Source organism: Meleagris gallopavo, chromosome 7 (assembly GCF_905368555.1).
Source record: "Meleagris gallopavo chromosome 7, MGAL_WU_HG_1.1, whole genome shotgun sequence".
Lineage (NCBI taxonomy): Eukaryota > Metazoa > Chordata > Aves > Galliformes > Phasianidae > Meleagris > Meleagris gallopavo.
Window position 1 is genome coordinate 10,895,150 of NC_139410.1, and position 27,575 is coordinate 10,922,724.

A 27,575-nucleotide genomic window follows, 5' to 3' on the forward strand; every position below is an offset into this window, starting at 1 on the left:
GCGCCTTACCCGCGCTCCCTTCAGCGCTCCGCCTACCCGCCGCCGCCCTGCGCCCGCGGCTGACAGGCAGCCGCCCGCCGTGCAATCAGCCGGCGACCGAGGAAGCGCGGCGATGACTTCCGTCCGGCCGTCGCAGAACTACAGGCCCCGGCACGCCGCGCGGCGCGGCCGGGCCACCCGCCGCCAGGGGCCGGCCCCGCGGCACACCGAGCCGCTCGTTGCCGAGGCCCCGCCAACCCTCGCAGTTCCGCGGGGTTCCGAGCTTGCGGCGGCGGGTACGAGCGGGCGCTTCCTCACTCCCGTGGGGCTTCCCGGCCGCACTGGGGACCGAGGGGCTCCGAGCCGGCCGCGCCTCCGGAATTGGAGTCGGAGAGCTTGGTGGGCCGGGAGCGGGGTAGCGCTGTGCCGGCCGCCGTGGGGCTGAGGGAGGCGGGGCGGTGGGGTCGCGGGGGAAAGGTGCGAGGAGCTGAGCTAAGGGAGGCTGGGAGCGCTTTTCGCGTTCCGCTGCTTTTGTCGAGGACTTCGAGTCGGTATCTGTCGGAGATCGCTTAACTCGAACCTCTTCAGCCTCAAGTAAGAGCTGCAGCCCCGCGTCAGCAGAACAGCAGTAACATTGGCGGTACCTGGGCTTTGGGCCTCCGCAGCCCACGTCTTTCTGGAAATAGATGGAACTTGCATCCCAAGCTTTAGCTGAGCTGCGATGATGGTCAGCTCAGCTGCACGCCGCTGTCATAACCTGCAGTAGAAAAAAAGGCTTAGGTTAGGGACCCGAAGCCATAATGAAAATGGACACAACATTAAAGAGTGGAATTAAAAAAATTAAGAAACAATGTTATTAGAACAAATGTGGATTAGGGACACCTCTGCTGTCTGGTGATATTCCTGCACAGCTCTGAACAAATTCTCAGATGATTTCACTTTAGCATTCCCGAGTTATTAAGACATCTTTGCCTCAGCTTTTGTGGCTTAGTGTTTCAAGCAACAGAGTAACTAATTTTGTATAATGGAACAAGGTTTCTTTTTCCAGGTATAACAAGGACACTGTAGCACTGAACTGGCCAATGTCTTGAGGTATCTGCATTTTTTTCCTACCCTACCACAGACTTTTTTGGTGAAGTGGGTAAGTCATGCCCTTACCTTCTAACAGAGCCAAATACCTACTAAGGATCTCTCAATTTTTCATATTTGAAAAGGAATCACACACATCTTCAAGCATTTTGTTTAGAGTAAGAATAGTAAGGATTACTGGTGGTTTAGTTATTTGGCAGGGGATGGCTGGTTGGTGCTTGTTCACTTTTCGGTATTGCCTAGATTAAAGAGCATTCATAATTTTAAAAGATATAATGAAGCTTAGGCCCCTGATTTACAAAATTATTGGGTTTGGATGTAATAGTTCACCTTTTGAAGTTAACTTTCAAGCAATAATTACAGTTAACATGGAACAATCCCCAACAACTGACTTTATGTCAGCTGTCAAGTAGTATTGATTCAACACAGTGGAAGACTTCCCTGTGGACCATCAGGTAGCTTAAAGTAAATGAGGTAGTCCCAGTTTATGCTAGAAGCTGCAATGTGCTTATTAGACATAACCATCTCTCTTTGTCCTCTCTGTGTAAGCTTTCAACTTGTTGGACAGAAAAGTCTGCTGGAAAACTTGCAGTGATTTGGTCTGTGAGGGAGTTTGAGTGCTGATTCTGTGATCAGTGATTTGAAAAAAAATCAGTTGTTTCCCCTCTTTTTCTTATTCAAGTTCCCTACAACAGTATTTCTTCTTTCAGTTGTGAAATGTGAAGTGCAATAGATTCTGGCTGGGTTTGTGAGCTAGTTCAGCTGCACACAGCTGTGCTTCTTTAAAATAAGCTGTTTTTGTTTTCTTTCTTATGAACTGCTAATGATGCACGAATCCATTTCTGTTTTATTTTCTGCACTTATGCAGTTGAATTGCAGTTAAATTGTTTGTTCAGAAATGGTAATAAGATGTCTAAAGCCATGAATTATAAAGGAAACCTTTAAGTTGGAATATATGTGGCATATACTTGGTTATGGAGTTTGACATCCTTAGGTGTTTCAAGGCTTAATAGAAAAGTAGGCCTTCCCAGCACTGTAGAAGTTTCAGTGTGACATAACTGAGAGGAATGCCTCGATGTTCTCATTTATGAAAAGACTTACTTTTATCATGCGTTCATGCACAATCTGACATTACTACTTTAATTGTTCTAGGATCAATGGGTGTGTATGACTTTTCACCTCATCTAAAGTGGTTCCATGTCTTGTTTGGTAAGTTTGTATTTGGGAATCCTCAATAGTTGTACCTTGTTAGCCAGCGATACCATAAGTTAAACAGCTCTGGTGAAATGTTTTGCTTAGGGGGATTTCCACAGTCCTGAGATGTTGAAACTTTCTTGTATCAACTTTTGATGCAGGCTGTTTAGTTCCCAGCCTACCATATGCTCTGTACTGTTTTTTAACCTCTTGCATGTCTGACTTGTAGCTGAAAACTTTCTGAACTACAGCTTATTAGGGTTACTTGTGTTATTTTCCCATTGCCTTGTTTAATAAATTGCAGCCAGACTACTAACAACTCACTTGTTTCTTTTCTCAAGGACTGTTCCTGTATTCTACGTACGCCAGTTGAGTCAATCCGACCAGAAAAGCAATCTCAGAGCAGCAGCCATGAATCCCTGGTAAGAAAAAAAAACACAAATAATAATAATAATAAAGCATTAACTGGCAAAGTTCAGCATGAAGTTGCACATGTGGGGAAAAAAAAAAAGTGATCTCATTAGCAAGCACTTAATAAAATACTAAGAGGAAAAATAACTGGAGAACTCTGGGGCTTCCACTTCAGAAGATGACTGCAATTAACTAAATATTACACATAATCTTTTACTAGCTTAAAAACAAAATAAAAAACCCAGTAGCTTATTTGTGTAAGTCTCAGTAAGTCTCAAGCACCTGCTTAAATATTCCGACTCCAGTACTTGATCTTAGCATTCCAATTGATGTTATTTATGCATTAATTTTAAACATAAATGCACATAGTAATTCTAAGAACTATGTTTTTCTCCACCATTAGGCTGATTCTGAGCTAGCCTGGATTCCCCCATCTAAAGGAGGGAATGAAACAATATTTTGCTCTTCCAATGTCTCTCACTATGAACTCCAGGTGGAAATAGGTAACACAACTGTACCTTAAAACAGTTCTTGTTCTTGTAGATGCATTCTCTCTGTAGCTATTGCTGACTGCAATAAATATTAAGTTTGGAAAATGTATTATCAGTTGACTAAAACTATTCTTGTTTCTACTATCCCCTATTCTTGAGAAAAATACAGATCATCTTGTTTTAGTTGGTGCTTGCTTTAAAACATAAGACAAATTAACAATTATCAAATTTTTCTTATGATATTTGTGCATTTGGATGTCATTGCCTAAAATCTGTGCCATGCAAACAAGAAATACAAAGTTAAGTAACATCATAACCTGTCATTTGGCTACTTGATTTGATTGTCTTAATGACGGCTGCACTGAATCCCACTGTGCCAGCTTAAAATCATAGAGTTATTTGATTTGGAAGGGATATTTAAAGGTCTCTTAGTCCATCTTCACTGCAATGATCAGGGACACCTATACCTATATCAGGTTGCTCAGAGCCCCATCCAACCTGACCTTGAATGTCTTCAAGGACAGAGCATCCACCACCTCTCTAGACAACCTGTGCCACTGCCTCACCACCCCTTCTGTAAAAAAAACTTCTTATGTCCAATCAAAATCTCCCCTTTTTAAGTTCAAAAATTCTCCTTTTCCTATCACAACAGACCTGCTAAAGAGTCTGGCCCCTTCCTTCTTGTAGCCCCCCTTTAGATATTGAAAGGCTGCTATCAAATATCCCTGGAGCATTCTCTTCTCCAAGCAGAACTGCAGCTCTCTCAGCCTGTCCTTGTAGGGGAGGTGTTCCATCACTTGGATTATTTTTGTGCCCCCCTCTGGATGCTCTCTAACAGGTCCATGTCTCTCCTGTTTATATTAATGCACGTGCTTAAAGGGCTGTTAACGTAGATGCATTACTGATGCTGACAAATGTTTAAATGTTCTTTGTTGTTCTGAAAACAGCAGAATCAAGCTCTAACTAATTTGTGGATATATTTTGCCCCAACTACTTAAGTTGTTGGTGTGCTTAAAGAAAACATCATGCTGCTATCCACTACAATTCAGAACTGTAAAGTTCTTTAATTACAAAGAAAATGATGTGGTGAGTTAGTACATTTTCTAATGTTAAGGTATCAACTTTTGGTTTCAGGAAGGAGATTCAACAACTTAACTTCAATCTACCTTGCACGGCATACCCCTACAGGCACACAAGTTGCCATAAGGATCACAGACCTAGAAAACTGCTCAGAAGAGCATTTGAAAGCCTTACAGGTAAAGCAACAGCACTTCTGAAGCCACTTTTGAACACGTAAAGGCTTAGTAAACTGATGCAGCCTTCATACTTTTACTGGGCAATTGAATTCAATTTTTCTCTTCAAAGGAATAGAAAAGGCATGTGCAAGTTTGAAAGACTGTTTTCTGAAGAAACTGTTGATGAATGTTTTAGAAATTGACTGGAACTTTACAACTCTTCCTTTGAAACACATTTTGTGCTCTGCTTTTAACAGCAAAACTTACAACTGTGAACAAACAAGACTTCAGAAAAACGTAATCACGTCCAAGCTATTTGGATATCGCAGCTATCCTCATCGTGTGCAATTTAGTATAAATACACTGAACAGTTTTTTTTCTACTGATTACTGACACAAATAATGCTTTTAATAAGACAGTTGTTTTGTGATTAATACATCCATTTCTGTTTAATTCCATAGAATGAGGTGGTTTTATCCCACTTTTTCCAGCATCCCAACATAATGACGCTTTGGACAGTGTTTACAGCTGGTAGTTGGCTTTGGGTCATTTCTCCATTCATGGCCTATGGTAAGAACTGTTAACTGCAATTTTGGAGTAAGCAAAAGGACAGATGAAATTTGGGCTATGCAATTGACAAGTGTTTTTTCTTTAAGAATCTCCTCATAGAGGAGGAGAGGGGAGAAAAAAAAAAAAGGGGGGGGGGGCAGGGAAGAAAAAACCCCCAACAGACACGCTTTCCGAAAGCACTTGTTTAGATAAGTCTTCTGCATATCGCCTTCCTCTCCAGAAAAGATTGACATTTGAACTGCATTAAATTTCACTTAGTCCTAATCCTCACAAAGTACTAAGTAATTGAGGGAGATGCATTTGACCTTATGGAATAGAAAACTTGTTGGTTTCAGTGCAGGTTTGACATGGGCTTTCAGTTAGCAACATGACATGAGTGCAATCCTTATGATTGCACTCATGTCATGAGTTGCATCCATGTAAGTGTTCCTGATGTACCACAGTCAATATAAAGGTGAGAATATCACTCTTGGCAAATGTATACAACGAAAGAGGCATATAGAAAACAAGTTTTAAGGTGGCTTGTTAGGCTTAGGGTATTTTTTCCTGCTGCTTCCAGGTTCTGCTAGACACCTGCTGAAGACTTACTTTCCTGAAGGAATGAGTGAAGCCTTGATAGGGAATATTCTGTTTGGTGCAATCAGAGGATTAAATTACATGCACCAGAACGGCTACATTCACAGGTAGGACAATATCAGTGCCATAGTTAAGAATCAGATTACAGCATCTACTGTATTAGGAATTTAGTTTCCCTACAAAACCCATATTCGGTTCAACTGTCATCTTCTTTCCTTTTTCCATATATTTCTTATGGCAGATGCAGACACAGTACAGGTTGTTTTGTTTTGTTAGTTTGTTTTTGAATAATATAGCAGGATAGATAAATCCTTCCTTACTTTACCCTCTTTACAGGGAAGGAAAGAAGACCTTTTTCTGATGTCTGGCAGTTTTTCTTACTAGCCATCTCTCGGGGTGTATGAAAAAGACAGCTCATGCTAGGTGAAGACCACTCATGAAAATAATCTGCTAAACAAAACTGCATGTAAACCCCTCAATATAAATTAATGAAAGATTTTCATATTTCTACTTTAATAGCGCTTTGAGTAATTTGTCTAACTAAGATTTACCACTTTTTGTTACAGGAATATTAAAGCTAGCCACATTCTGATTTCAGGGGATGGTCTGGTTTCTCTCTCTGGCTTAAACAACCTCTACAGTTTAGTTAACAATGGACAAAAGTCAAAGGTGGTGTATGACTTTCCTCAGTTTAGTACATCTGTACTTCCTTGGCTGAGCCCTGAACTACTGAGACAGGTCAGTTAAAATACACTTCACTCTCCTTATTCCAAGTTAACAAGGAGTACTCAACTTCCATCTTACATCTGCTTGTAGAAGTGCAATAGAAGCTGTTGAACTGCAACTTAAAAAGAAAAATACCCAGATTAACTGAGTTTGTGATTCTCCTAAAGAGAACAGGTTTTAAAGCTGTTGGTGAGGTGGTGCTTACTACTGAATCTGCCTGATTCTTTTCCTGAAAACTACAGCAGATCCTGTCTTCAGTGCAACATCACAAAAAAAAGCCTGTTTCAATTTTTTTAGTTACCTCAATCTTGTTTAGATTACAGAATTTTAGAATTGTCTCTTGACACTGGTATTTGTGTTTCTGTTTGCACCCATCAATGGCTTCTGTGGTCCAGTAGAGTTTTATTTCTCCCACAGGATTTGTCTGGGTATAATATGAAGTCTGACATCTACAGTGTGGGAATAACAGCATGTGAACTAGCCAATGGACATGTTCCATTTCAAGATATGCCTCGCACTCAGGTATGATGCTAAACTCCATTTTTACTTCAAAGGACACAGATTTTTTTTTTCCGTTTTCAAATAAAGTATTACTGAGATAAAGCAGTGCTTTTATTGATGAAATGGTAGCTGCTTTTAGTTATTTCAAACATGCATGTTTCTTGCTAGAGTAAATAATCTTTTCTTGTAGACTAACAGCATAGCATGAATAGGTCTGTGGGTGGTGCAGTTGTAGAACCGCTCTTCCTTTCTATAGATGCTGCTGCAGAAGCTGAAAGGTCCCACATACTATCCCTGGGATATAAATGCCTTCCCCCATGGGGAATCCAGAATGAAGAATTCCCAATCAGGTGTTGATTCTGGAATTAGTGAGAGTCTGACACGCACAATGACGAGCGAAAGACTACAAAGTCCTGTTTCCAAAACATTTTCCCCTGCATTCTACAACTTGGTAGAACTTTGCTTGCAACAGGACCCTGAGAAAAGGTAATGCTCTGGTGAAAACTAATTTTGTGTCATTTTAGTCTTAGACCAGGTCTAGTCTATGGTTTAGGATACATTAGTTAGTTGAACACTGTTACAATCAGAATTTCAGACCGGAATTACTACACAAAACCCTACACTTACCTTTGGTCTTGTTATTTAAAAACTGCCTTATCTGACAAAGGAACCCTGCTTTTAAAGTTTTGTTTGATTCCCTTTAGGCCTGAATTTCTTACGGTATGAATCCTTCTTGTATTGCAGTTAGACAAGTAAAATTAATTTTAAACATGCACTTTGTTCAAGAAACAATGGTGAACTTAAGTATATGTTTTCAATATGACAACTCTTCTGAATGAGACAAAATCCTTTGCTAAGCAGAAAAGTAAAAAGAAATAAAATCTTTAAAAGTAATCTCATCTCTTTAATAGCGCCCTCATTACAAATTGTGACACAGAACATAGGAATTCTGTGCTGCCTTTCTCATGATTCACAGCTTAAACTGGTTTGTCAGACTAGGCCCTTTCCCAAGAAGAGTAATTTAACTTTGCAAAATATAATTGTATTGTTCATTTTATGATGCAGGCCATCAGCAAGCAGTTTGCTTTCTCATACGTTCTTCAAACAGGTGAGTTCACTAAATTTTTATTAAATGACACAGCTATCAAAAATAATCAAAATAAGTCCTAAAATATTGGAGTTGGATTACAAAATATTTAGATCAGTTGGAAGCAAAAACCATCACGTAACAGCTCATCTGCTTCAGACAACTTTTGTAAAAGGACACATCATTAGAATAATCTGTTTTCCCTTTGATAATGTTGGTTTAACTTAGATCAGCCTAACTGTTGAGAAAATTGGTAAATACTCGGGATTTCAAGCAGAAGAATTCCATAGCTAATGCAATTAGTCATGAAACTAGTGGAGTGAGGAAAGCTAAACCTCTTACCCTGTTTTCAATACTGTAACATGCAAGAAGATGGCTCTATGACTTTTACGTGTTTTTAATTAAGTCAGGCACAAGTTCATGCAGATTTTTTTGCAGTCCTCTTTTGATTAACTTTTCTTCTTCATAGGTAAAAGAACAAACACAGAACTCACTACTGTCCCTATTACCACCCCCTGTTCAAAACAACAGATCAAAGTTCTTGACGCTGCCCTTGGCAGCAGCTGAGGCTGACCCTGGATGTATTGCTGCAACTCAACACGATACAGACTGGGAATTCTAAGTAGATACCAAACGATCATACCTCTCTTGTGCTTCAAAGAAGGAAAATGTGATTTCTACTTGCTGCTTTAGTTTGTATGGTTAAAATACAGTTAGACACTGTATACTTGAAAATGTAGTTAAAGTGGCCATATTCCATATGTTTGTATCAGGAAGTGCAGTATGCCTCATTTTTTTCAGATCTCAAGCAAAACTGCATGTAGGAAACAACTGAATTCTTATCTCCCTCTTTTGAAATATTTCTTAACAAACGTGAAGGTTCCTGCTGTATTTTCACTTTATACTGCACTTTTTTAGCTCGTATTACTGCAGTCCAAGTGCCTTTCTGAATTCAGGCTTTGTCTTTTGTCTACAGCTTTTCTTCAGTAATCTACTTACCTTTCATTGTCACCTGAATTATCTTAGTGAGGAGGAATCTTCCATTTTCAAGCCTAAACTTGAAACTGCAGAAATGAGTTTCTTATACAAATCATGTTTCTTTCTCCTGCCTCTCAAAAGGTGTGGTGGCCAGTTGACATGCTGTCAGTGTTTGCCCTGAATTAGCTATCAATCAAGACCTTCCTGCAGTTTCAATACTGCATGTTGACCAAAGAAGCTAGTTGAAAATGCTCTTGCATTTTTCTGCATCCTTAATACAGATTTGTGCTTTTGCATGTTCGTTTACTCTAGAATCATCTTGACAAGCAATTTCAGAACCTTTTGTAATGCAAAGCAAGTCTTAAGTTATAACACATATAGGTTAATTTTGAAGACCTGTGAAATGATCTGAAGTCCCTGTATGTGTTTTTGTTTATACTGTGTACCTGTCCATCACTAAGAATTATCTGGACCTAATATTGTTTTCTCAAAAGAAGTTACAAATGTGTTGCTGCTTGCAAATATCTTCTGCAGTCACATTTCCATGATTCGATTCAGGGCACAAATTCACAAGAATCTGAGAGGTTTTATTGTCTCTTTCCTGATGAAAAACTGCCCTTGTGCCCACAAAAATCACTAACTTCTCATCTCCCACACTACAGCAAGCAACTCAAGCTGAACAAAAGCAGCATTTTTTATTTTTTAAATTAAAAAACTGCAACCTCATCATGTTTTAGAAAAAGCTGTGTCCCAAGCCACTACTACTTGCTGACATAGGTTCTGACAATAGTGAAAATGTATAGGTAGTGAATGGATACATTTCAGTTTTTCAACACATGGAAATTCCATTATGAAGTGCTCAAACCTGACATAGCTGGGCCTATGTGCAACCAGCCCTGCAAATACTACTGCTTTGCCAGCAGCTTCTCTTCAAATGCACTGGAAGGCACAACCAATTCTAAAAAATCACACTGAAATATTAAAAAAATACTTGACACTATTCATTATGCTGTGAAGGGAACACATAGTTCAGAACATAATAGGTACAACTAAGCTCAAGAGCCTCTCAATAAACTTGCCCTGTCTGTCTCCATATATTTCTATAATTCTTGTACTCCTGTTTTCACCACAATTCAATCATATTAACAGCTTCTTGTTACTGCAAGAAATGTTTCAGATTTACATCAGTCATCAGTTAAGAAAATAGTTGTTAAACTACTAAGTTACTCTTGTTAATCATATCAATAGTAGCTTGTGGGCTCTTCAGAGAAGACATTAGACTCACACAAACCCCATAAGGTTCTTTATCCCTAACCACTGCAAATCTTGATTGTTCTAAAATAAACTATGTAGCACTTACAAGAATTTTTGTGTAAGTAACTGTACACGTAAGCCCCAAGTCAAGTAAGTGAAAACGGATATGAAATTACACGTACTTAAATTAGAGATGTCTGAACAAACATTAGTTTGCTGTTGTTTGTTTGTTTTTAAGAAAGCCTGATGCCAAACATTTCAGGCAGCTGAAGTGCTAGTGTTTGCAAGCTTCACTTGAAATAACAGCGCTCTGCACTCTCTGTAACAATGAACCTGAATCCTAATAGCAAAGCGAAGTAAAGCATAGACCGACTTAAACAGCCAAATATTCCAGTCTCTGGATTACAGAGAGATTTGTTGCAGTTCTGCTCATTAACTGTGATACTTTCTTCTAAGGAATAACATAAAATGTGTTAACACAAAAATGTGTTAATGCATCAGTTAACACAGCAAATGTGTAACCATCATACTGTTGAACAGGTTACAACTGCATGGCATTGAAAACAAGATACAGTGATACACTGAAAATTAGATACAGTGCTGTGAAGAAGTTTTTGCATACAATTTGTATTTTCAAAATCTGACATACGTGATCTGCATTGTTAAAATGCAGGTTGATGGACTTCCTATTCCAAGCTGACATGCTTCTAAGCACAATAAACCTCTAATTTCTCAGAACAGCCACGTATTAACCCTTACTCATACCAATTACATGTTAATAGCATATGAACTAGTGCTGAAGTCAGACTTAAAATTTTCAAAGAATCTTGCATTTAAGCTCAATGTGAAACATTGTAAAAAATTTTATATGTTTACAAAATGTTTTCATGCCCTATGAAACAGAAATTAATAGATGGATTACTTCTGCAATTTTGACATTCCTAGAAATAGAACGCAAGTGGTCTGGGTTGGTTTTTTTGTTGTTGGTGTTGGTTTTGTTTTTTGTTGTTTTTTTTTTTTTTTTTTTCTGCTGTCTTTCTCTTATTTAGCATTTAACACTATGTAATGTAATTAAAAACTTGTCACAAAAGAAAACTTCTGTTATATAACGTCATCCTTAATATAACCATGCTATTATGTTTCCTACTGTTTTGGTCACAGATGACAGATGCAGCAGTTTGTGAATGTCTGAATGGATGAACATAGGATAAAAATGTGATTTAGTCACAATAAACTTGATTTTCTACATAAAGTACTTCAGTAAGTATCCATTGGAGAAATGATCGTTTCTTCCAATTGATATCAATGAACAAAAGCAAGCATTAAAAAAAAAATTACCTAGTTTTACCTTACATCTCTCTTTTCCCTACCCCCTTTTTCTACTCAAAAGTGATGTAAGCAGTTTTTAGCCTGCAAAATCGTGGAAAAATGTTTTTAAAAAAACTGTTCTGAATGTGTCTGACAAGAGGGAAGTACCAAAAGTGGGTGACTTACATGCCCTGTCTTTAATGCTAGTAAGTAGCTTTGCTAAAGTACATTAGGTTGTCTAATAAACCACTAAAACACCTAAGCTAGCTGTAATGACTTGTCACAATGATGGTCTTCTCTGACTGAGGAAGAAATACTATAATTCATGGATCCTGCACAACACACCCTGTGAGACTGATGTCCAAAGAGCAGGAATATGAACCACACTGCGAAATCATTTATTTGGTGCAACAGTGCAGCAGAGACTTAATGATTTAGAAAAGAAAGCACTGAAAAAGAGGTCTACTAATAGATAGCAGAATAACTTTTGGTAATTAAAATAATTAAATCTGTCCAGAAACTCAAGATTTGATGAAGGAATAAATACTAGATTTAAACTGGTTCCTATGGAAATCCCCATGATTCCCAACAGCAAGCAACTGATCCTCCTCCGCAGATCAGTTACTTAAACATGTTAGTTATCAAAAAGCCCCATAAATTTCTGAAAAATGCAAATTACACGAATTAGCTGCAATTGTATTTGGCTTACTTTTGTCTGAATTTTTGCATACCTTTGCTTAATGCAGACTTCCATGTTATTACATCGTTTAGCTTGATTTTGTCTTGAAGGAAATTATGTAAAAGAGGTTTTAGATTGTTTCCAAAACTCTCACTGTAAGAGTATGAGAAGTTCTGGCTGAAATGTACTTTATTGCTGGTTTCTGCTGGTGACGATCTTGCCCTGCCATGGGCAGCAATGCCTCCATATCCATCAGTGATCTGGCTCTGGCCTCTAGTGATGGATTTTATGAATACATTCCTTGCATCAACTTTGTTTCTGAAAGTCTTTGTAATGTGAACCTTTATAAGCTTTTTAAGCGCTTCCCTCAGGCCACTGTGTCGCCACTCCTCCCTGCACTTTCTGCAGCCACTTGCAGACACGTCTCTAAACCAAACCCACCCGGGCCCAACCCGCTCGTCTCCCCGGCTCCTCCCCTTCCGTAGCACCGCCCGTACCTCAGAAGCCTACGCGTTTCCTTTGGCTCGGCCTCTTCGTGACGAGACTCCAGCGCCGATTGCCCGGAGAAGGAAGGAAAGGCGGTACTGAAGTGGCCGCGCCGCCTCCCTGAGGCAGAGCCCGAAATGGCGGCCGTGCAGTTGCATCGGCCGCAGGGCGCCCCCTGTTGGCGGGAAGGGGTGTGGCTCCGGACTGCGTCCCGTCGAGCATCCCACGGAGCTCTGCTGCAAAGACGCCGAGCAGCACTTCAGCACAGAATCAGCACAGAATCAGCACAGAATCAGCACAGAATCAGCACAGAATCAGCACAGAATCAGCACAGAATCAGCACAGAATCAGCACAGAATCAGCACAGAATCAGCACAGAATCAGCACAGAATCAGCACAGAATCAGCACAGAATCAGCACAGAATCAGCACAGAATCAGCACAGAATCAGCACAGAATCAGCACAGAATCACAGGGTTGGGCGGTCCCCTTAAATGCCGTCTGGTCCAACCCCCTTGCAATGAACAGGGACACGTACACAAGATCAGGGTGCTCAGAGCCCCGTGCAGCCTGACCTTGTGCGTCTCCAGGACGGGACACCACCACGTCTCTGGGTAACCTGTTACTATGCCTCACTGTCCTGACTGTGAAACACTTCCTCCTTATGTCCAGTCTAAATCTGCTGCAATCCAGATCTCAGAAAGCACAGACCAGTAAGTCTACTCGCTGGTTCTTGGGGTGTTACAGTGCTACTTCTGACTGCAGAAGGCCAGTACAGTGGCAGGAGCCTGCTGGTGGAAAGAAAAGACAGCCATTACTTACACCAGTAATGGAAACGGACTACGGAAAGCAATGTTTTCCCATAACATCTGCTCAGAGCTTGTATACAGTAACACAACGTTCGCACTGAGAAAGAAACAAATTAGACTGATTTATTTTAAACAAACTAAACATTTGGAAACAGTACAAAGCAGTACAAGCTAATACTCATTCAGATCACTTCCTCACTCGTTTCAGACACTTAAAAACAAAAAATTGGCACTAACTTCTCTGCAATTTTTTCTTCAACACAAAACTGTTTCAAAAACAATGGTAATGGAAATGCACAAAGGCATTTATTTCAATTAAGGCTTCTACATATACTGCATGTTCTGCAATTAAACATCTATTCTGTAAACTTTAAGATGTTCTAAAGTTTTCCAAGTAACTAAATACACACACACATAAAAAAGCAGTTAAATTCCATTGTGAGGCTTAACAGAATGAAAACTACCTTGTAAAAGAGGTAATAAGCCATGAAATTGTTTATCTAACTGTGATTAAATGGCAAACCTCAAACCTCTTTCATTCATCTAGGTTTATACCCAGGTCCTCCAAAAAAGGTACAAACTAGGAAGGCAAGTCTGGCTTGAACTACTGATGCCATTAAGTCAAAAAACTTAAGCACTGCTCAACCACCTCACAATGAAAGCAAAATCTGGCTCCTGGCTAGCATTGCTTTGTTTGTGGGATACTTAGAAGGCCAATTCCTAGGAATAATTTCAGAAATGAAACCAAGCAGTGATGTTCTTCATGTTTCTCTATACTGACTGGATGCCTTCACACTGTTGTGTTTGAGCTCCATACCTTACGAGAGAAGTTATACTTTTTATCACATGCCAAGATAACAGAAGCATGAAATAGCAAATAGAATCCATTACTAATCTCATCTTCAGGAGCTCAGCAATTCTGTAAACCAAACACACAACGCTTGAAGAATCTGTGAAGTACATTTCCCACTTTGCAAGAAAATTACTGCGTAGAAACCTATGGGGGAATACTAAGTAGTGGCCTCATCTCCCATCTCCTACAGCAAATCACAAGGACCTCCAAAGTAACACTGATGGGGAGCAGCATCCTGAATCTCCTTGTTATAATGTACAATGCAGCACCAGCTGTAATAGAGCTCCACAGTTTTACAAGAATACATACACATCATAATAATTGACAAAAAAGTTAAACAGTTCCTTTCCACAAACAAGTGAATGCCCTAAAATAGAGCCAGCAGTTACAGAAAATCTTTCAATTCCAGTAGAACTTTTTTTTTCTCCCCTCTCTAGAATTACGTAATTACTTAAATTTGCTAAATAAGCACACTAGAACTCAAGTTCTTGACAGAGCAGAAGCTGTCCTAGTTATTCATGTTCCTATTCTTGTTTTAAAGCAACTTAGGCAACAGTATAAAAACTTACTGGCTCTTTAACATCTCCCTTCCACTCTTTCATCTGGCTAAACTCACCACCACTTTTATAAAACACAGTAGCCTCCAGGGAACTTCGACACTGCACACTTTTTAAAACCACCCTCAGATACATTAAATAAAATAACGCAAAACTCAATATATATTAAATAAAATTTAAAACTAGTCTTGTGTGATACTTGCATGAGAAATGGATTCCAGACTACCTCTTGCCTATGTCTGCTAAGGAGATTGTTTCATCCTGCAAGACATCTGCATTTATTCACTTAACCTGCTTTCTTAAGATTTGTTTTCATCCCTATGGAATATCTTAGAAAAAGGATATATCTCAACTGCTAACAGCATCAGTAACAAAACATAGATTGATGATGACAATATAGCACTGCTCCCAAAAAAGCACTGAATAGCAGATCTTCAGCATTCACCCATTTGCTGTCTAGGCAGCAATGTTCACAGAAGTAACTTAACTTTACGTATTAGGGATAATCTACTTTACAAAACAAAATAAGATATATAAAATATTTCAGTCACATTTGAATAATTAAAAATTAGCATACATAAAAGATCCATGAAATATATACAATATAAAAATACTTTTTTTTTTTTTTTTTCTCCTTTATGAAACTTATAATACATGGTTAAAATACAGAAAGCTTTGAGCCATCAGTTACAGCTACAAGGTGCACATTCCACTCTACGGCTGGACTCTGGGTATGATAACTCCCTGAGGAAATTCCTCAATTTCAGTATGAAACATCAGTTCTGAAAAAAAGAGAGAAGAATACTGGTTTTATTGAAAAAAGTTTCACCTGAATATTATTTCATTATTCCAGAAAAGTTCTCTGGAATTTCCCCAAGCCTCCTGCTTTTCTTTGTAGCCCTTTTATCAGCAATTCAGTAATGGGAAGACCCACCACTGTCTTTAGAAAACTGTAGTTGTCCTCCTACATTAACACAACTAGTACTGACATTAGCAACTGATCACAGGAAGTAGGCTTCAGCCTGGACATTTAAATTTGTATCTGAAAGTAGACTGATAGATTGTTCCAGTTTTGAAAGTGTCAGAACCAAGACTGATGATTTCCATTTAGAGACCTGATCATTCACTGTTTGCCAACAATTTGTCAATGTGGCAAAATTACACAATCTGCACGTGCAGCACTGTAATTTTATCCACTCAAGTTTGAAATCACACACTTGTTTTTATTTTGCCATTCTATTAATATTTCATTACTACTTGGGATAAATCCTAACAGAATTTGTCTCTTGAAATTGCTGAAGCACACTACTTAATTTTAGTTGACATCTGTAAATATATATAATCTCATCAAAACCTGAGCTAGATCACACCTTTGTCTTCCTTGAATAAGCCTTTTATTACTTAAAAAATGACTTCTAATTACAATTTAGACATCTACTGTAAGTTTTACTTTCAATAATTGTAAAAGCTGCCAACCAATTGTTTTTCTTTTTCTTTTTTAAAACTAATTGAGTTATTAGAATTAATTAGGACAACTGGCAGCAGCTGAAATATAGAAAGCTGTAAATTAACATATTAGAGTAATTTGAAGAAGCATATTTAACCTTCTTTGGACTCCCAAGCACAAATCTGTTCCTCAGTCATAAATTTCTCAATACTACACTCGAGCACCCAATGCAGACCATAGTAGATGAAAGTCTGAACAAATAAGTTTTTGCAAATTAACATTTCCTACCTTCACTGTGGTCTAGCTCTGGTCGGTAAGACAAGAAGATCCAACTTGCCCCAACTAGAATAGACACTACCAGATTCACCACAATCCATGGCTGAATAATTTCTTCCTCCATACCTGCAGTCCTGGGAAAAGCACATCAACCAATTAGTCAAGGTACACACCAGCATGCACATATTACAATAATAATGTCAGCAGAATATCGTAAAAAACAAATAAAAACTAGCTAAGTCAGATGGAATAATATCACTATCATCCTAATGGTCTTGCTTTACAAAGATCTGGTAAAGAGAATGTATACCAAAAAAAGCAACTCAGCAAAAAAAAAAAAACATTAGCTCACAGAGAATGTTCACTTGTAGATTTCAACAGTACATTCCTTTCCCTGGCCAAGAAATAGAAAATAAAAACCAAAACGCTCTGTCAAACTTTACTATGAGGAAAGATATCACATAAAGTCATCAGTAGATCTTATTTTCATCACTTCTTTGTGGGGCAGCAGGGCAAATGAGCAGCAAGTCAGTGAAGTCTGACTGGAAACCAGTGCAAGAACTTGTAGACAGAGGCCAGATAAGATGGGGCTTTAGGTAAAAGGTTAGGATTTAAGTTGGCTGATACATTTTATACTGTCATTAATAGCAGCAGGTTGAGGTTTTGTTACTAGAATCTAGATTTTTCAATAAACAACTCAATAAACACTTATAAAAGCTCTAAAAAAAGAAAAAATAGCTAACTGCATGCAGCAAAAGAGATACTTAAAGTTTCTGTCACCCTTCATGTTCTCTCAGCATCATTCCAACAAGATCTTGTTCAAGTTATGATGCATTTGTGACCAACGTGAATGAGACCAAATATGACTTCCATTTCTGAGTGAAGGTTTCAGAGGTTCAAGGCACTCTCAGACAAAGGCAAATGTAGTAATGGAATTCTTCATTAATACTTTCTTATGTATGTTATATAGCCTTGTGAACCCAACAGTTTGACTAAGGCTCATAAGCGAGTGATGTTACAAATTACAGAAGACCTTTCTTAGGTTTCCTACCAGATGCTGCCATTTTCTGAAGGCGGTGTGTAGAGGTTAATTCTGTCACATGTCATCTGCTGACTTAAGGATAAGATAAGAGCAGTGAAGTACACTGGAAGAAATGAAATTAGTGTCAGGTATAAAGCAAATAGAAAATGCTGTCTCATCATGAAATGATAATTATCACTGCATTTTCTCTCTCTTTACTTCTTCTAAAGATATTGCCATATTAACTGCATTCCTTCTTCTTCATTGTTATTCTCAAAGTCCAGGTATTCTGACCCATCAAAACTGGGTTTTGCTCTTTTACAATCTACCTTCTACATCAAAGGTTCCATTTTAGTTTTTGCTGCTTTTGAGCTTTGCATTCGTAAGTGAGGAAACAACCATCCCAGCAGTAGTGTCACTAATGTTACTACTGCAAATACTTTAAAAATGCGTGAGCATCCATAATCCTTGAATGCTATTTTCAACTGTTCCCCAAGTCACTTATTTTAAGGTAGAAAATAACCATGGAGGAAAAATCCACTGAAAACAGAATGCAGGATTTTTTCTATTTACTTTCTTTTTTTTGGGCCACATCCTATTCACTTCAGGATACTTACAGAATGAAGCCAATGCCGCTGGGTCTAGGGTAAGAAAACCCCTCAGTGCAACTGATGCTTTTGCCAAATCAATCCTGATTAGAAAAACAAGAGTCATTAACACAGCTCAATAAGATAATAATATTGTTCTTCTAACAGTGTTCTGTTGCTTTTACTTTTTTCAAGATATCTTTTCCTGCCTGTGTTATAGTACCTTAATAAGCTACTATGCTGTACACACAAGCAACGATCCTCATTATGTCAAGCTCCAGAAAGTTTGATATTAAGGATGATGTTCCATAAGTTTTGTAGCTTTCACACTGCAGTCAGGGAGAGTGTGGAGAGATCTGCTCCCCCCAGTCCTTACCATTCATTTCAGTGTCTGCACCACGGTTAATGTTAACAAAACTAACTTACAAAGCTCACACTGGTACAAGAGTAATTAAGAATAACTCAGGACTCCTCCTTGCCACCACTTATTGAAAAAAAGACACAATTCCTTCCATGAAACAGACTCCTTCTCTGGCTTACCATGCTGCCAAGGAAACAACGCATCATGAAAATAAACTTCAGTGAAACCACTCTTTGAGCCATAATACAGAAACATCAGCTGAGCTAGCTAAACTGTTTATATAGCTATGTTGCAAACTTAACTGAATAAGGAATTCACATGAAAAGTAACCTAACAGAAACAGCTGTTCTCCACTCCCCTCCACCACAGCTCTCCCATTTGGTTTACTTCTTGATTATACAAACAGCACTCGTACACTGAAACAAGGCAGCAGGTAATGGACAGAAATGAGTAACAAAAGCCTGAATATACAAGTACACCTTTTAATTATACATCAGTTATGTGCAAAATCATTCACCAAGAGTATCATTAAATCATCAACAACTTACCTATCAAAGGCTGAGACTGTACTGATAGATAGCAACAAGTAGAACAAACTTTGGGCAGGGTAGGCTAGCATCTTATACTGCTGAAGCAGGTTAGAAACCATGGTAAGCTGATTTCCTGCCAAAATGTAGATAACAACGATGTTCCATACAGCATAGCCAGCAAGAAAGCCATGGGTAAAGAGTCCGATTACCCTGAAAGGATAACAGAACATTTGAGAAGTTTAGTGCCTTGAATTAGAGAAAACTACAGATGAAAAGGCCTACAAATTCACTCCTTCAGTGCTGCTGCTGCAAGAGATTGTTTTCAAGTGCTTTGTTCTGATCTAGTTTCAAAAATCCTAAGCAATAGGACTTCTGCTTCCTCCCCTAACAAACTGCACAAGGGCGTGAGCACACAACCAGAGAAGTGCAGGCGTTCTGTCTGATCCTGTTGCTACATCCCTTTACTAATGCTACAGGAATCAAATACTTTCACTCTGTTCCCCCATTTTATCTGTAGCTCCCCAAGACCACTGCCCCTTTCATCTATGCAAGACTCTTTAATCTGTCCTTGAGAGAAAGTCAGTCTTTTCAGAATTTCTTCAATCTGTAATTGCCTTCCTTGCTAACAAAAAGCTAGGATCAAGCACAGATTTCCAGCTAAAATACACCAGCGACATGAAAAAGTTGTCATCTTCCCATTCTGAAACACCATACAACCACAGACGGAAAAAAAAATCATTTTTTACTTCTGTGTATTTACTTTCTGTAATTTATGCCCAGTCCAACTTCACTCCTCCTTTTTTATTGGAAAGAGTTCAGACATTTTAACTCTGCTCATATCACAGCTGATAGGTGAATCTCATTTTGTGTTCTTTCTGTAAGTCCCTAGTATTTCTGTTATCACACATATCTCTTTCTATTCATATTTCTTCTGAATCTTAACAATACAGTTTTCTTAATTAGCTTCAGCTTTTTGTTCTTTTTAGAGGTTGCATTTCAAATGGATGTCTTGACTAGAAATAGATATTACTGTCAACAGAAAAAAGCTAGAGCACTCATGCCACTTGCATACCCAACCACCACCTATTAGAAGTACCCACATGAAGTAAAGACACATCACAGTGATAGAGAAGAGATGCTAACATCTTAAAGATAAGAAAGGAAAAAAAGATCAACACAGAATGATTTCAGTTTATTTACATCAAAACATTAATCCATCACCTGAAACTTCGGTGCACTGAGAGGGCAACATCTCTGGTGGTCCAAGACGACTTCACATCCAAAAGCACGTTGATATTTTCAGTGGTTTTAATCAATTCTGCACGGTCAGCTGCTTGAAAGCGCCCTAAAAGGATGAGAAAATTTATTTTAGAGAGTACCTTTAACTTCAGTCAATATTTTTACATTAATGCTTGAACTTCCTACGAAGAAAAGGCTGTGGGTATCAAAATTTCCATCAGATTTCTTATCCCTTGTGCCCCGTTTTCCTCCCTGCCAGCTTCCATTCATATCACAATGCCTCTGTCAGCATGATGTACCCTGACAGATCAGGCTATAGATTTATGAATGCAAAGCACAACTGGATAAGTACTCAGTGTTCTGTACAAAAAAAAAAAAACCAAAAACAAACAAACAAACAAAAAACCTTCCACTTGAATGATTTTTTGCAATATAGTAAATACTTCTCAATGTGTTGTGACAGTATTAGTTCAAACAAGCTCAGTTCTGTACTACCAGGTTTTTTTCACCCACAGAACTAAAAAATTCAACAAATCAGTAACACTGCAATACTAGCATTCACTGCTGAAGGATTATAATGTACATTTCAAGTCTTTTTTTTGCTGGCAAACTCCCTTTTTAAATTCTGCCCAATAGCAAAATATTTGGATTTTAAACACAATTATGTGTTCTTTAAATGCAAGAATTTAAGTTAAAAAAATCACACAATGCACTTACGATTTTTTTCAACAAACACCTTGCTGACAGGCTGGCTAATTCCAGTGGGAGCAGCAAACACAGGCTGCTGATCTGGGCTCCTTCTGTGTTCATCTTCAATTATGTCGTCCTCCTCCACCTCCAGCTCATTAGAACAGTGTGTTTCTGCCGGCCGAGCCTTCCTATTATCACAAGTCATACAATAGGGCAGAAAAAGAAGAAAAATTTAAAACTTGAGGATTTCAACGAACATTTACCATGCCTAACCTCACTGATACAAACAGATTAAGCTACTAACCAGTATATTACCCCCACTTATAAATTTAAAGCTATTATTCTCAGTAGAGCACTAACACTAAGCCTTGATTTGGGGGCTTTTCTTTCAATTTAGATACTTTCTTGTGTCAAAACACTAAGTTGGGAAGAAGTACAGATCAAGAGATTAACAACCAGAAAAAATACGTACAAACTAAATACAAGGCCGGGAAAATGGATGCTTGTGGTTGGAAAGGCAACTAGAATGTTGTAAAGGCATAGCTCTTGGAGAAAAGGCCATTCAGGAGGATAAGAAAGCAGCTGTTTCTCAGAAAATTAAGAAAAATACAGGAAAAATGAAAGAAAGCAGTTATGCATTTTAATTTTTTATGTACTGAAACTGTAGGCTCATGCTAACATACTCTTAACTGAAATGCATCCTGATACACATAAAACAAACATGTGAAGAAAGTGAGATCTTAGCCCTGGACAGGACTGCATGCATACAATTTGCTAAGCAAGGTAAATGGTATTGTGAACTTCCAAGATCCTATGTCTTTGTAAAGTGAGATGTTCCAAATTATGAGCTATTTATCTCACTTGGTTCTTTTTCTCTGTTTGCGGACCACTGTTTCTTCAGCTTCAGGAACATCCACGCCATTTGCATTCTGAAATAAGGATGCAATGTTCTGCTGGGTAAAGGAGGTCTCAGAATCTGGAGATTTAAAAAAAAACAAGCCACATGAAAATTTTATAGCTTTTATGGGATTAGAGACACATTCACTTAATTACAGAAATAGTTATTACATAAACATGGCAGAAATAGCAACTCTAAGCTATCATTCACCCAGAGATTAATTCCACTTGTTAAAAGAGCACTCGATTTGAAACACTTTAAACCAAAACACAAACTGGCCAGTCATATTTTTGTCACCAGGTTTTATTCAGCCTTCTTTGCAGCCTACCATTACTCACGTACCAGGAGGTACTTTCTTCTTCTTGCGTTTCCGCTGAGGAGGGACATCCTGAGGTTCAGGAGTTAGGGGCTCACTGCTTTCAGACTGCCGACGAACAGTTGCTTGGACAATGTCATCTGAAAATCAGGAAAAAATCTCCAGCAACTTCAACTCAAACTGCTGAGAAAAAGGCAAGAAAATGCTGCTACCTGTTACACAGTGTAGAGTATCTGTATTTGCCCAGCTGAGGTGAAAACATACTGGCTAGAATGCATAAGAGATGGGAAGCAAATATGGTAATAAGAATATACAAGATAAAAACATACAGTCTTCGTTTCACCATAGTAATTTCACATCTGGGAGGAAATGTAGGCATGCAGGAAGTAGCACGATTCCCATTTGGGTGTACAACAGAGGACTGATAGAATGGAATCTAATACAGGAAGGAACAATAGCTCTGTATTTTTCCTTTCTGTGTACAAAGACAATGATGCAAGGGACAGAAAAATTAACAGTGACAAGTTGATTCAGACTGACAGATAAACGTGTTAAGGCAAAACGGTGTAATATCAAAGGGAAATTTAAATTAATTGCTGAACAAACAGCACAAGAATCCAGGAGGAGCAGATAAAAAAAACAATTCTGAAGAAAGTTTACTCCAATCTGAGAGACAAACTGCTAAGCCTTGGAGGAGCTACCTTTTTATGGCAGGTAAACATGAAATCTCATCAAACGTTCTAGCATCAATTGGCATCTTTTCATACAGGAGGACAAACCTTTTTAGAGTGCTTTCAAGTGCTGCAGTTTTTATCAATAACAACAAAATCTACTTTTGTTTTCACTTGAAGCAACAGGCTTCTCCATCTTTTACACAGTTTACTGTGCTAAAATGGAAAATCAAACAGCAAGTTAATGGCCAAAGTCAAAGTATGCTTTGCACCATCAATCTACTTACTGGAATAAACAGTCACAAAACCTGCTCCTTGGGAAGCCCTGCTGGTAACAGCTCCACTGATTGCATTTAACAGTTTTACAGCGAGCCTGATATTTTGCACTCTTTTAATCAAATAAGGGAGATTTATTCATCAAACCATCAGTCCCTAATCAACAGATTCACAGAAATCCAGCAGATTCTATCAACATAGATTATTTATCAAAGCAGATCAGACGTAATTTTGCTTAAAAGGATGTTTATTCAGCAGGTGCACTTCTTCTAAAAATGCAGAGCTCTGGTGTTAGCCATGCTTCATGCTCTTAACTCTCAGGTGACAGTGGAATGGTTAACTTGTGACTTTATTTGGCCTAGGATTTGAGCCAATTTGTTAAACTAGTTGTATCTTAGTTCATTCAAAAATTCAAGCACTTAACACACTCAACTTTGCAAGCAGCTTACAGATGGAAGTGACTATTTAATTAAGTATTAACAAAATTCAGAAAGGAGAAAAATAGGAGGAATAAACATTAAAGCATTTTTTTCAGTTCACTATTAAAATTTGCTCTATTACCAGTACTGGGAATGGATCCAGGGAAAAAGAGAAGATTGAAGAAGTTACTTCAAGGTAGCACTACAGACTTGCTCTAAAAATACAGACTGTATTCTGGTGGTGGTGTGTGTGTGTGGGGGAAAAGCACTTGATACAAAAATCAATTTTAATAAAGAAACTGAGAAGAATACTATTCCAAAACAGAGTACAAGACTGAAAAAAATGCATTTGTCAGGAGCTTGGCTACAGTGTAGGTATCACTCAGGATTACAAACACAGGTGGGACCTTACCTAAAGGAGTCTTTCCTTTGGGCTTTCTTTTTTTGGGACGACTGAGTGGAATGTCATCTGCAGAACAGAAACATAAGTCAATGTGCACAGCATGGAGAAACCTCCATTTTTCTTTTTGAACAGCCATACCATTCCAAATTAAGAAATAAAGTCCTTTTTACAAGCGAAGACATCCTTCAGCTTTTAAAGATAAGGTGACAATTGATTTGCACAAGCAGGAAAATTGCAGTCAGCAACAGGAAAGCAAGACAACAAACCTATCTCATGTGCAACAAAGGCTAAATATGCACATGCACGTGTTAAGCGAAAAACCAAATGATGCTCTGAAGAATAAACTACTTCTTTAGAGCATAGTGATAACATTCCAGTTATCTTGATTTATTATGGAACTAGCAATTGGTAAAAAGAACAGAGGAAAATATCAGATAGTTCTCACAGTAGCAGCCCTAATACCCATGCAATTTAAACAATTATCAGTCTACATTTAGGAAAACTGTAAGGACCAATCCTTCAAGAGAGGATGAAGCGACACCAAAAGGAATCCATGTTTATGATTCTCTTTGATGACAGAATAACTCACCCTGGTTTCCACTTCACATTTAATGAGAAAAGGCGTTGAAGAGCAGCGCAAAAGGAACAAAGTAAGAAGAGAGTTAGTTTTTAATCAACTCACAACAGTGACATTCTCTCTACTTTTTTATTTGATTAATTCCCTTATTTCATTCCTATGTCTTTTTATTGGCAACTGTACACAAAAGGGTTAAGTTAAGTGTACAAAGCAATCAACCAGACTCAACTCTTTGTTAGTGACTGTGCAGTTTCTTGATTGGCCAGCTGTAGATTAGATTAAAAGCTATAATCACCTGGCTAATTAAAACTTGCCTGACATGTAACAAACTAACAGAAGTTATGAAACATTAGAATATATAAACTACTAAAAACACGCTATCTTTATATGTTGCCAATCATGCACACCACATTTACATTAAGGTACTTTGAAGGAATTCTGACATATCCATACACCATAAAAATCTGTAGAATTGCTTTTCCTTCCACACTGCTCATTAAAATGCTAGTGAAAAAAAGCCCAGTTTTCTCCCTATGTTACATCAAACTGATAAACACCTGCGTCTCCATTTGATAATATCTAGCTTGATTTCAAAAATCCCTGTCCTGAAGGATTTGCAATTTAAACATACCAAAGAATGTGGAAAAAACAACAGCAACAAAGAGTTAAGGAAGAAGACATTGAAAAGAGAAACATTAGTAAGACTGAAATAGATGCTAATAAAACTCAGGCTGCTCTTTGTCCAAGATTTTAAAAGATTTAATCTACCTGAATATTAAAAATAAGGTAAGTTTTCTCAACTTCTAAAAACGTTAAATGCTTTATATATCTTGTAAGGGATCCTAGAACAACAAAGTAGCAAGAAAAGCAATGTTTTAAAAGCTACTGTGACTATGCAGATACTTATCAAACTCGTTTTTATTCATTTCATTTCTTTTAAAAACGCAGCAGTAAAGAATCACAATCAATCCTGTAGAACAAACTGATCTTACCTTGGCACTGGAGGAAGGGCACGTGGGGGGCACTGAAACATAACAGAGAGACAGTAGTCAGCTTCTCCCAGCGCGAAACCATCCCAAGGTCGGTTAAACCACTGCACAGAGAACAGCTGCTTCCAGAGGCAATAAGAACTCACACTATCTATGTTTTGCCACCTATGCTTCTGAAACCAGATTCTAAACATCTCATACATAACCAAATACATAAATAGTAAGAAACAAGTATGTCCCGTTATCAATCTGAAATGCAATTCTTGCGCAGGATGATTCCTATCTAGATATAGGAGAGCAATTCACTGGCTGATTTTGTATTACGTAATTATATTTAAGAAGTACAGCATGAAACATTTCCCATGTTCCAAGAATTCAGTCGATACCAGCAACACAAAAGGCTGCTTGACCAGTAAGGCTCAAGGGTCCCCAACTCACCACTTGTTTTTTCCCCATATCATTGGAAGCAGTTCCCTGGAAGAGGGACTGTGAACAATTCTCCACTCCTGACGTCTCGCATGCTGAACCCCCGCTAATTCTAGCTAAAAATAAGCTTCTGGCAGCCCGGATTAGCTGGCTGTGAACCTCCCTGTCCCTGGGCCAGGGTCCAGTGCTACTCCTGCTGGAATCAATGGTGGTTTGCTCTGGCAGCAAAGCTTGTCCTAAATGGCACCTGTCCCAAAACCCCATCGCTTCACACGCCGGTAAAAGTAGGTGAGTACTACTTGGGGATATTCACCTCACAAATGAAACACCCTGTGTGAGGAAGGGGAAAAAAAATTCAACCTAAGTTTAGCTCGGGGCTCATTGTTTTCATCGATTCCTACGTTGGGGTGGTATCTACCATTAATGATTTAGGACAGGTCCAAGATCCGCAGCCCACAGCTGCAGCTCCCCAGGGCCCGTAGGAGCACGCTGCAGACCCAGAGCGCAGTGCCGGCTGCAGGAAAAGGGGCCGTTCGGAGCCACTAGCCCCGCACACCGCGCACTCCCGGCACCGTTACCGTTCGGTGAGCAGCCGCAGGGCCACGGGAACGCGCCTACGAACCCTCCGAGGAGGAAAAACACCCGCAGCCGGGGGTGTGTTCAGGGAAGCAAAGCGAGAGGTGCGGCTCCAGTAACGCAGCACCAGCAACGCGTTTCCCCTGCCAGCGCGGTGACCGAGCTGCCCCATCGACACAACGGGGATCGGTTCTTCAAACTCTAACACTTAACGCCGACGAACTCTCTACGGGCTTCGCGCTCGTCATACTCGTTATCCTGCGAACGCACAGGGACGGAAAGGCGAAGGCAACGAGGGCTCTCAGCCCCGGCACGAACCAGCCGCCCCGCTCCCTCCGCCAGGGCAGGCCCACCCCGGCCGCACCGAACCGCCGCCGACGCCCATACAGGGGCCGAGGCCGGAGAAGACTGAAGGCCCAGCCCCCCCCCACCCTTTTCTGGGGAGCCCAGCCGCGCCCTCACCCGCTCGGGGCCCGCCCGCGGCTCCGCCATGCCGCGCCCGCCGCCGCCGTCCCAGGCCCCGAAGGGAGGAGCCGCCGCTCGCTTCCGCCCCGCCGCTATGGGAGATTCTCGTCTGCACGGCCGGCCGCAGAGCGCAGCTGCCCGCACGGATTCTCGGACCGCTGGGCGGGAGGGGGGGGGGGAGCAAGGCCTTTTCCAAACTAGGATTCCGGCTTCCTTCGTCTTATCACTGACACTAATCGCAAATGAAGTGATAAGCTCTAAACGGGAAGAAAATTAAACCACAAAGGGAATGAACACCCGATGCTGTGCTTTTCTGGCAGCTGCCTTTCAATTTACGTCCCACTTCTGTGAGGGGCACAGTACCAGCCCGTGCACCAGTCCATCTCCCACTGCTCGTACTCACCCCATTCCAGGACCACGGTAGGCTCTGCTTTCCAGCGTGTTTCTCACCAAGGACACCGGCTCTGACTTCACAAGAAGCTGGCACGGCGCTGGCTACACGAGCAGGCTTACTACATGAATAACTTCTTCTAGGCAGCACAGCTTTCACCAGTTGATTTTCTCCAGGGGAGCTGGGCTGACAGCATAAGCTGTTTCCTCAGCATCCAATACACCTGTAACGTGAG

At 39.5% G+C, this 27,575-nt stretch overlaps 3 protein-coding genes across 16 annotated transcripts in view; 1 reads left to right on the forward strand and 2 right to left on the reverse strand.

Moving 5' to 3' along the window:
- The window catches only part of TRAK2 (trafficking kinesin protein 2), a 33,160-nt gene extending 30,559 nt beyond the window's left edge, over nt 1–2,601 (reverse strand). For 2 of the 3 annotated variants that reach the window (XM_010713449.4, XM_010713447.4), the window contains exon 1: nt 10–132. The gene's annotated coding sequence lies outside the window, so the exon portion shown is untranslated. Of the gene's footprint in view, nt 1–9; nt 133–623; nt 737–2,586 lie in introns of those variants that run through there. The other variant, XM_085228333.1, reaches the window with a different exon arrangement.
- Nucleotides 131–11,960, forward strand: STRADB (STE20 related adaptor beta). 9 transcript variants are annotated; one of them, XM_085228354.1, is made up of 13 exons: nt 131–275; nt 1,028–1,120; nt 2,221–2,277; nt 2,604–2,684; nt 3,077–3,176; nt 4,299–4,420; nt 4,891–4,969; nt 5,529–5,652; nt 6,112–6,283; nt 6,689–6,793; nt 7,029–7,258; nt 7,838–7,880; nt 8,836–11,960. In XM_085228354.1, the coding sequence occupies exons 3-13, from the start codon at nt 2,266–2,268 to the stop codon at nt 9,016–9,018; spliced, it is 1,251 nt and encodes a 416-aa protein (XP_085084480.1). In that variant the 5' UTR covers nt 131–275; nt 1,028–1,120; nt 2,221–2,265; the 3' UTR covers nt 9,019–11,960. The 9 variants fall into 9 exon arrangements, with proteins under 9 accessions (XP_085084480.1, XP_085084473.1, XP_085084477.1 ...); XM_085228347.1 differs by having other exon boundaries at nt 133–275; nt 4,861–4,969; XM_085228351.1 differs by having other exon boundaries at nt 133–275; nt 1,028–1,071; nt 4,861–4,969.
- Nucleotides 11,961–13,470: 1,510 nt separating this feature from the next.
- On the reverse strand, nt 13,471–27,372 carry TMEM237 (transmembrane protein 237). Of its 4 annotated transcripts, none has more exons than XM_085228358.1 (13): nt 26,947–27,105; nt 25,486–25,517; nt 24,506–24,516; nt 23,926–23,982; nt 22,174–22,287; nt 21,795–21,909; nt 20,961–21,121; nt 20,226–20,349; nt 19,023–19,214; nt 18,144–18,217; nt 17,557–17,650; nt 16,518–16,639; nt 13,471–15,564 (listed from the first exon to the last, which is right to left on the reverse strand). In XM_085228358.1, the coding sequence occupies exons 1-13, from the start codon at nt 26,974–26,976 to the stop codon at nt 15,497–15,499; spliced, it is 1,194 nt and encodes a 397-aa protein (XP_085084484.1). In that variant the 5' UTR covers nt 26,977–27,105; the 3' UTR covers nt 13,471–15,496. The 4 variants fall into 4 exon arrangements, with proteins under 4 accessions (XP_085084484.1, XP_085084482.1, XP_085084485.1 ...); XM_085228356.1 differs by having other exon boundaries at nt 25,486–25,586; nt 26,947–27,094; XM_085228359.1 differs by lacking the exons at nt 24,506–24,516; nt 26,947–27,105 and adding an exon at nt 27,353–27,372.
- Between the last annotated feature and the right edge of the window lie 203 nt (nt 27,373–27,575).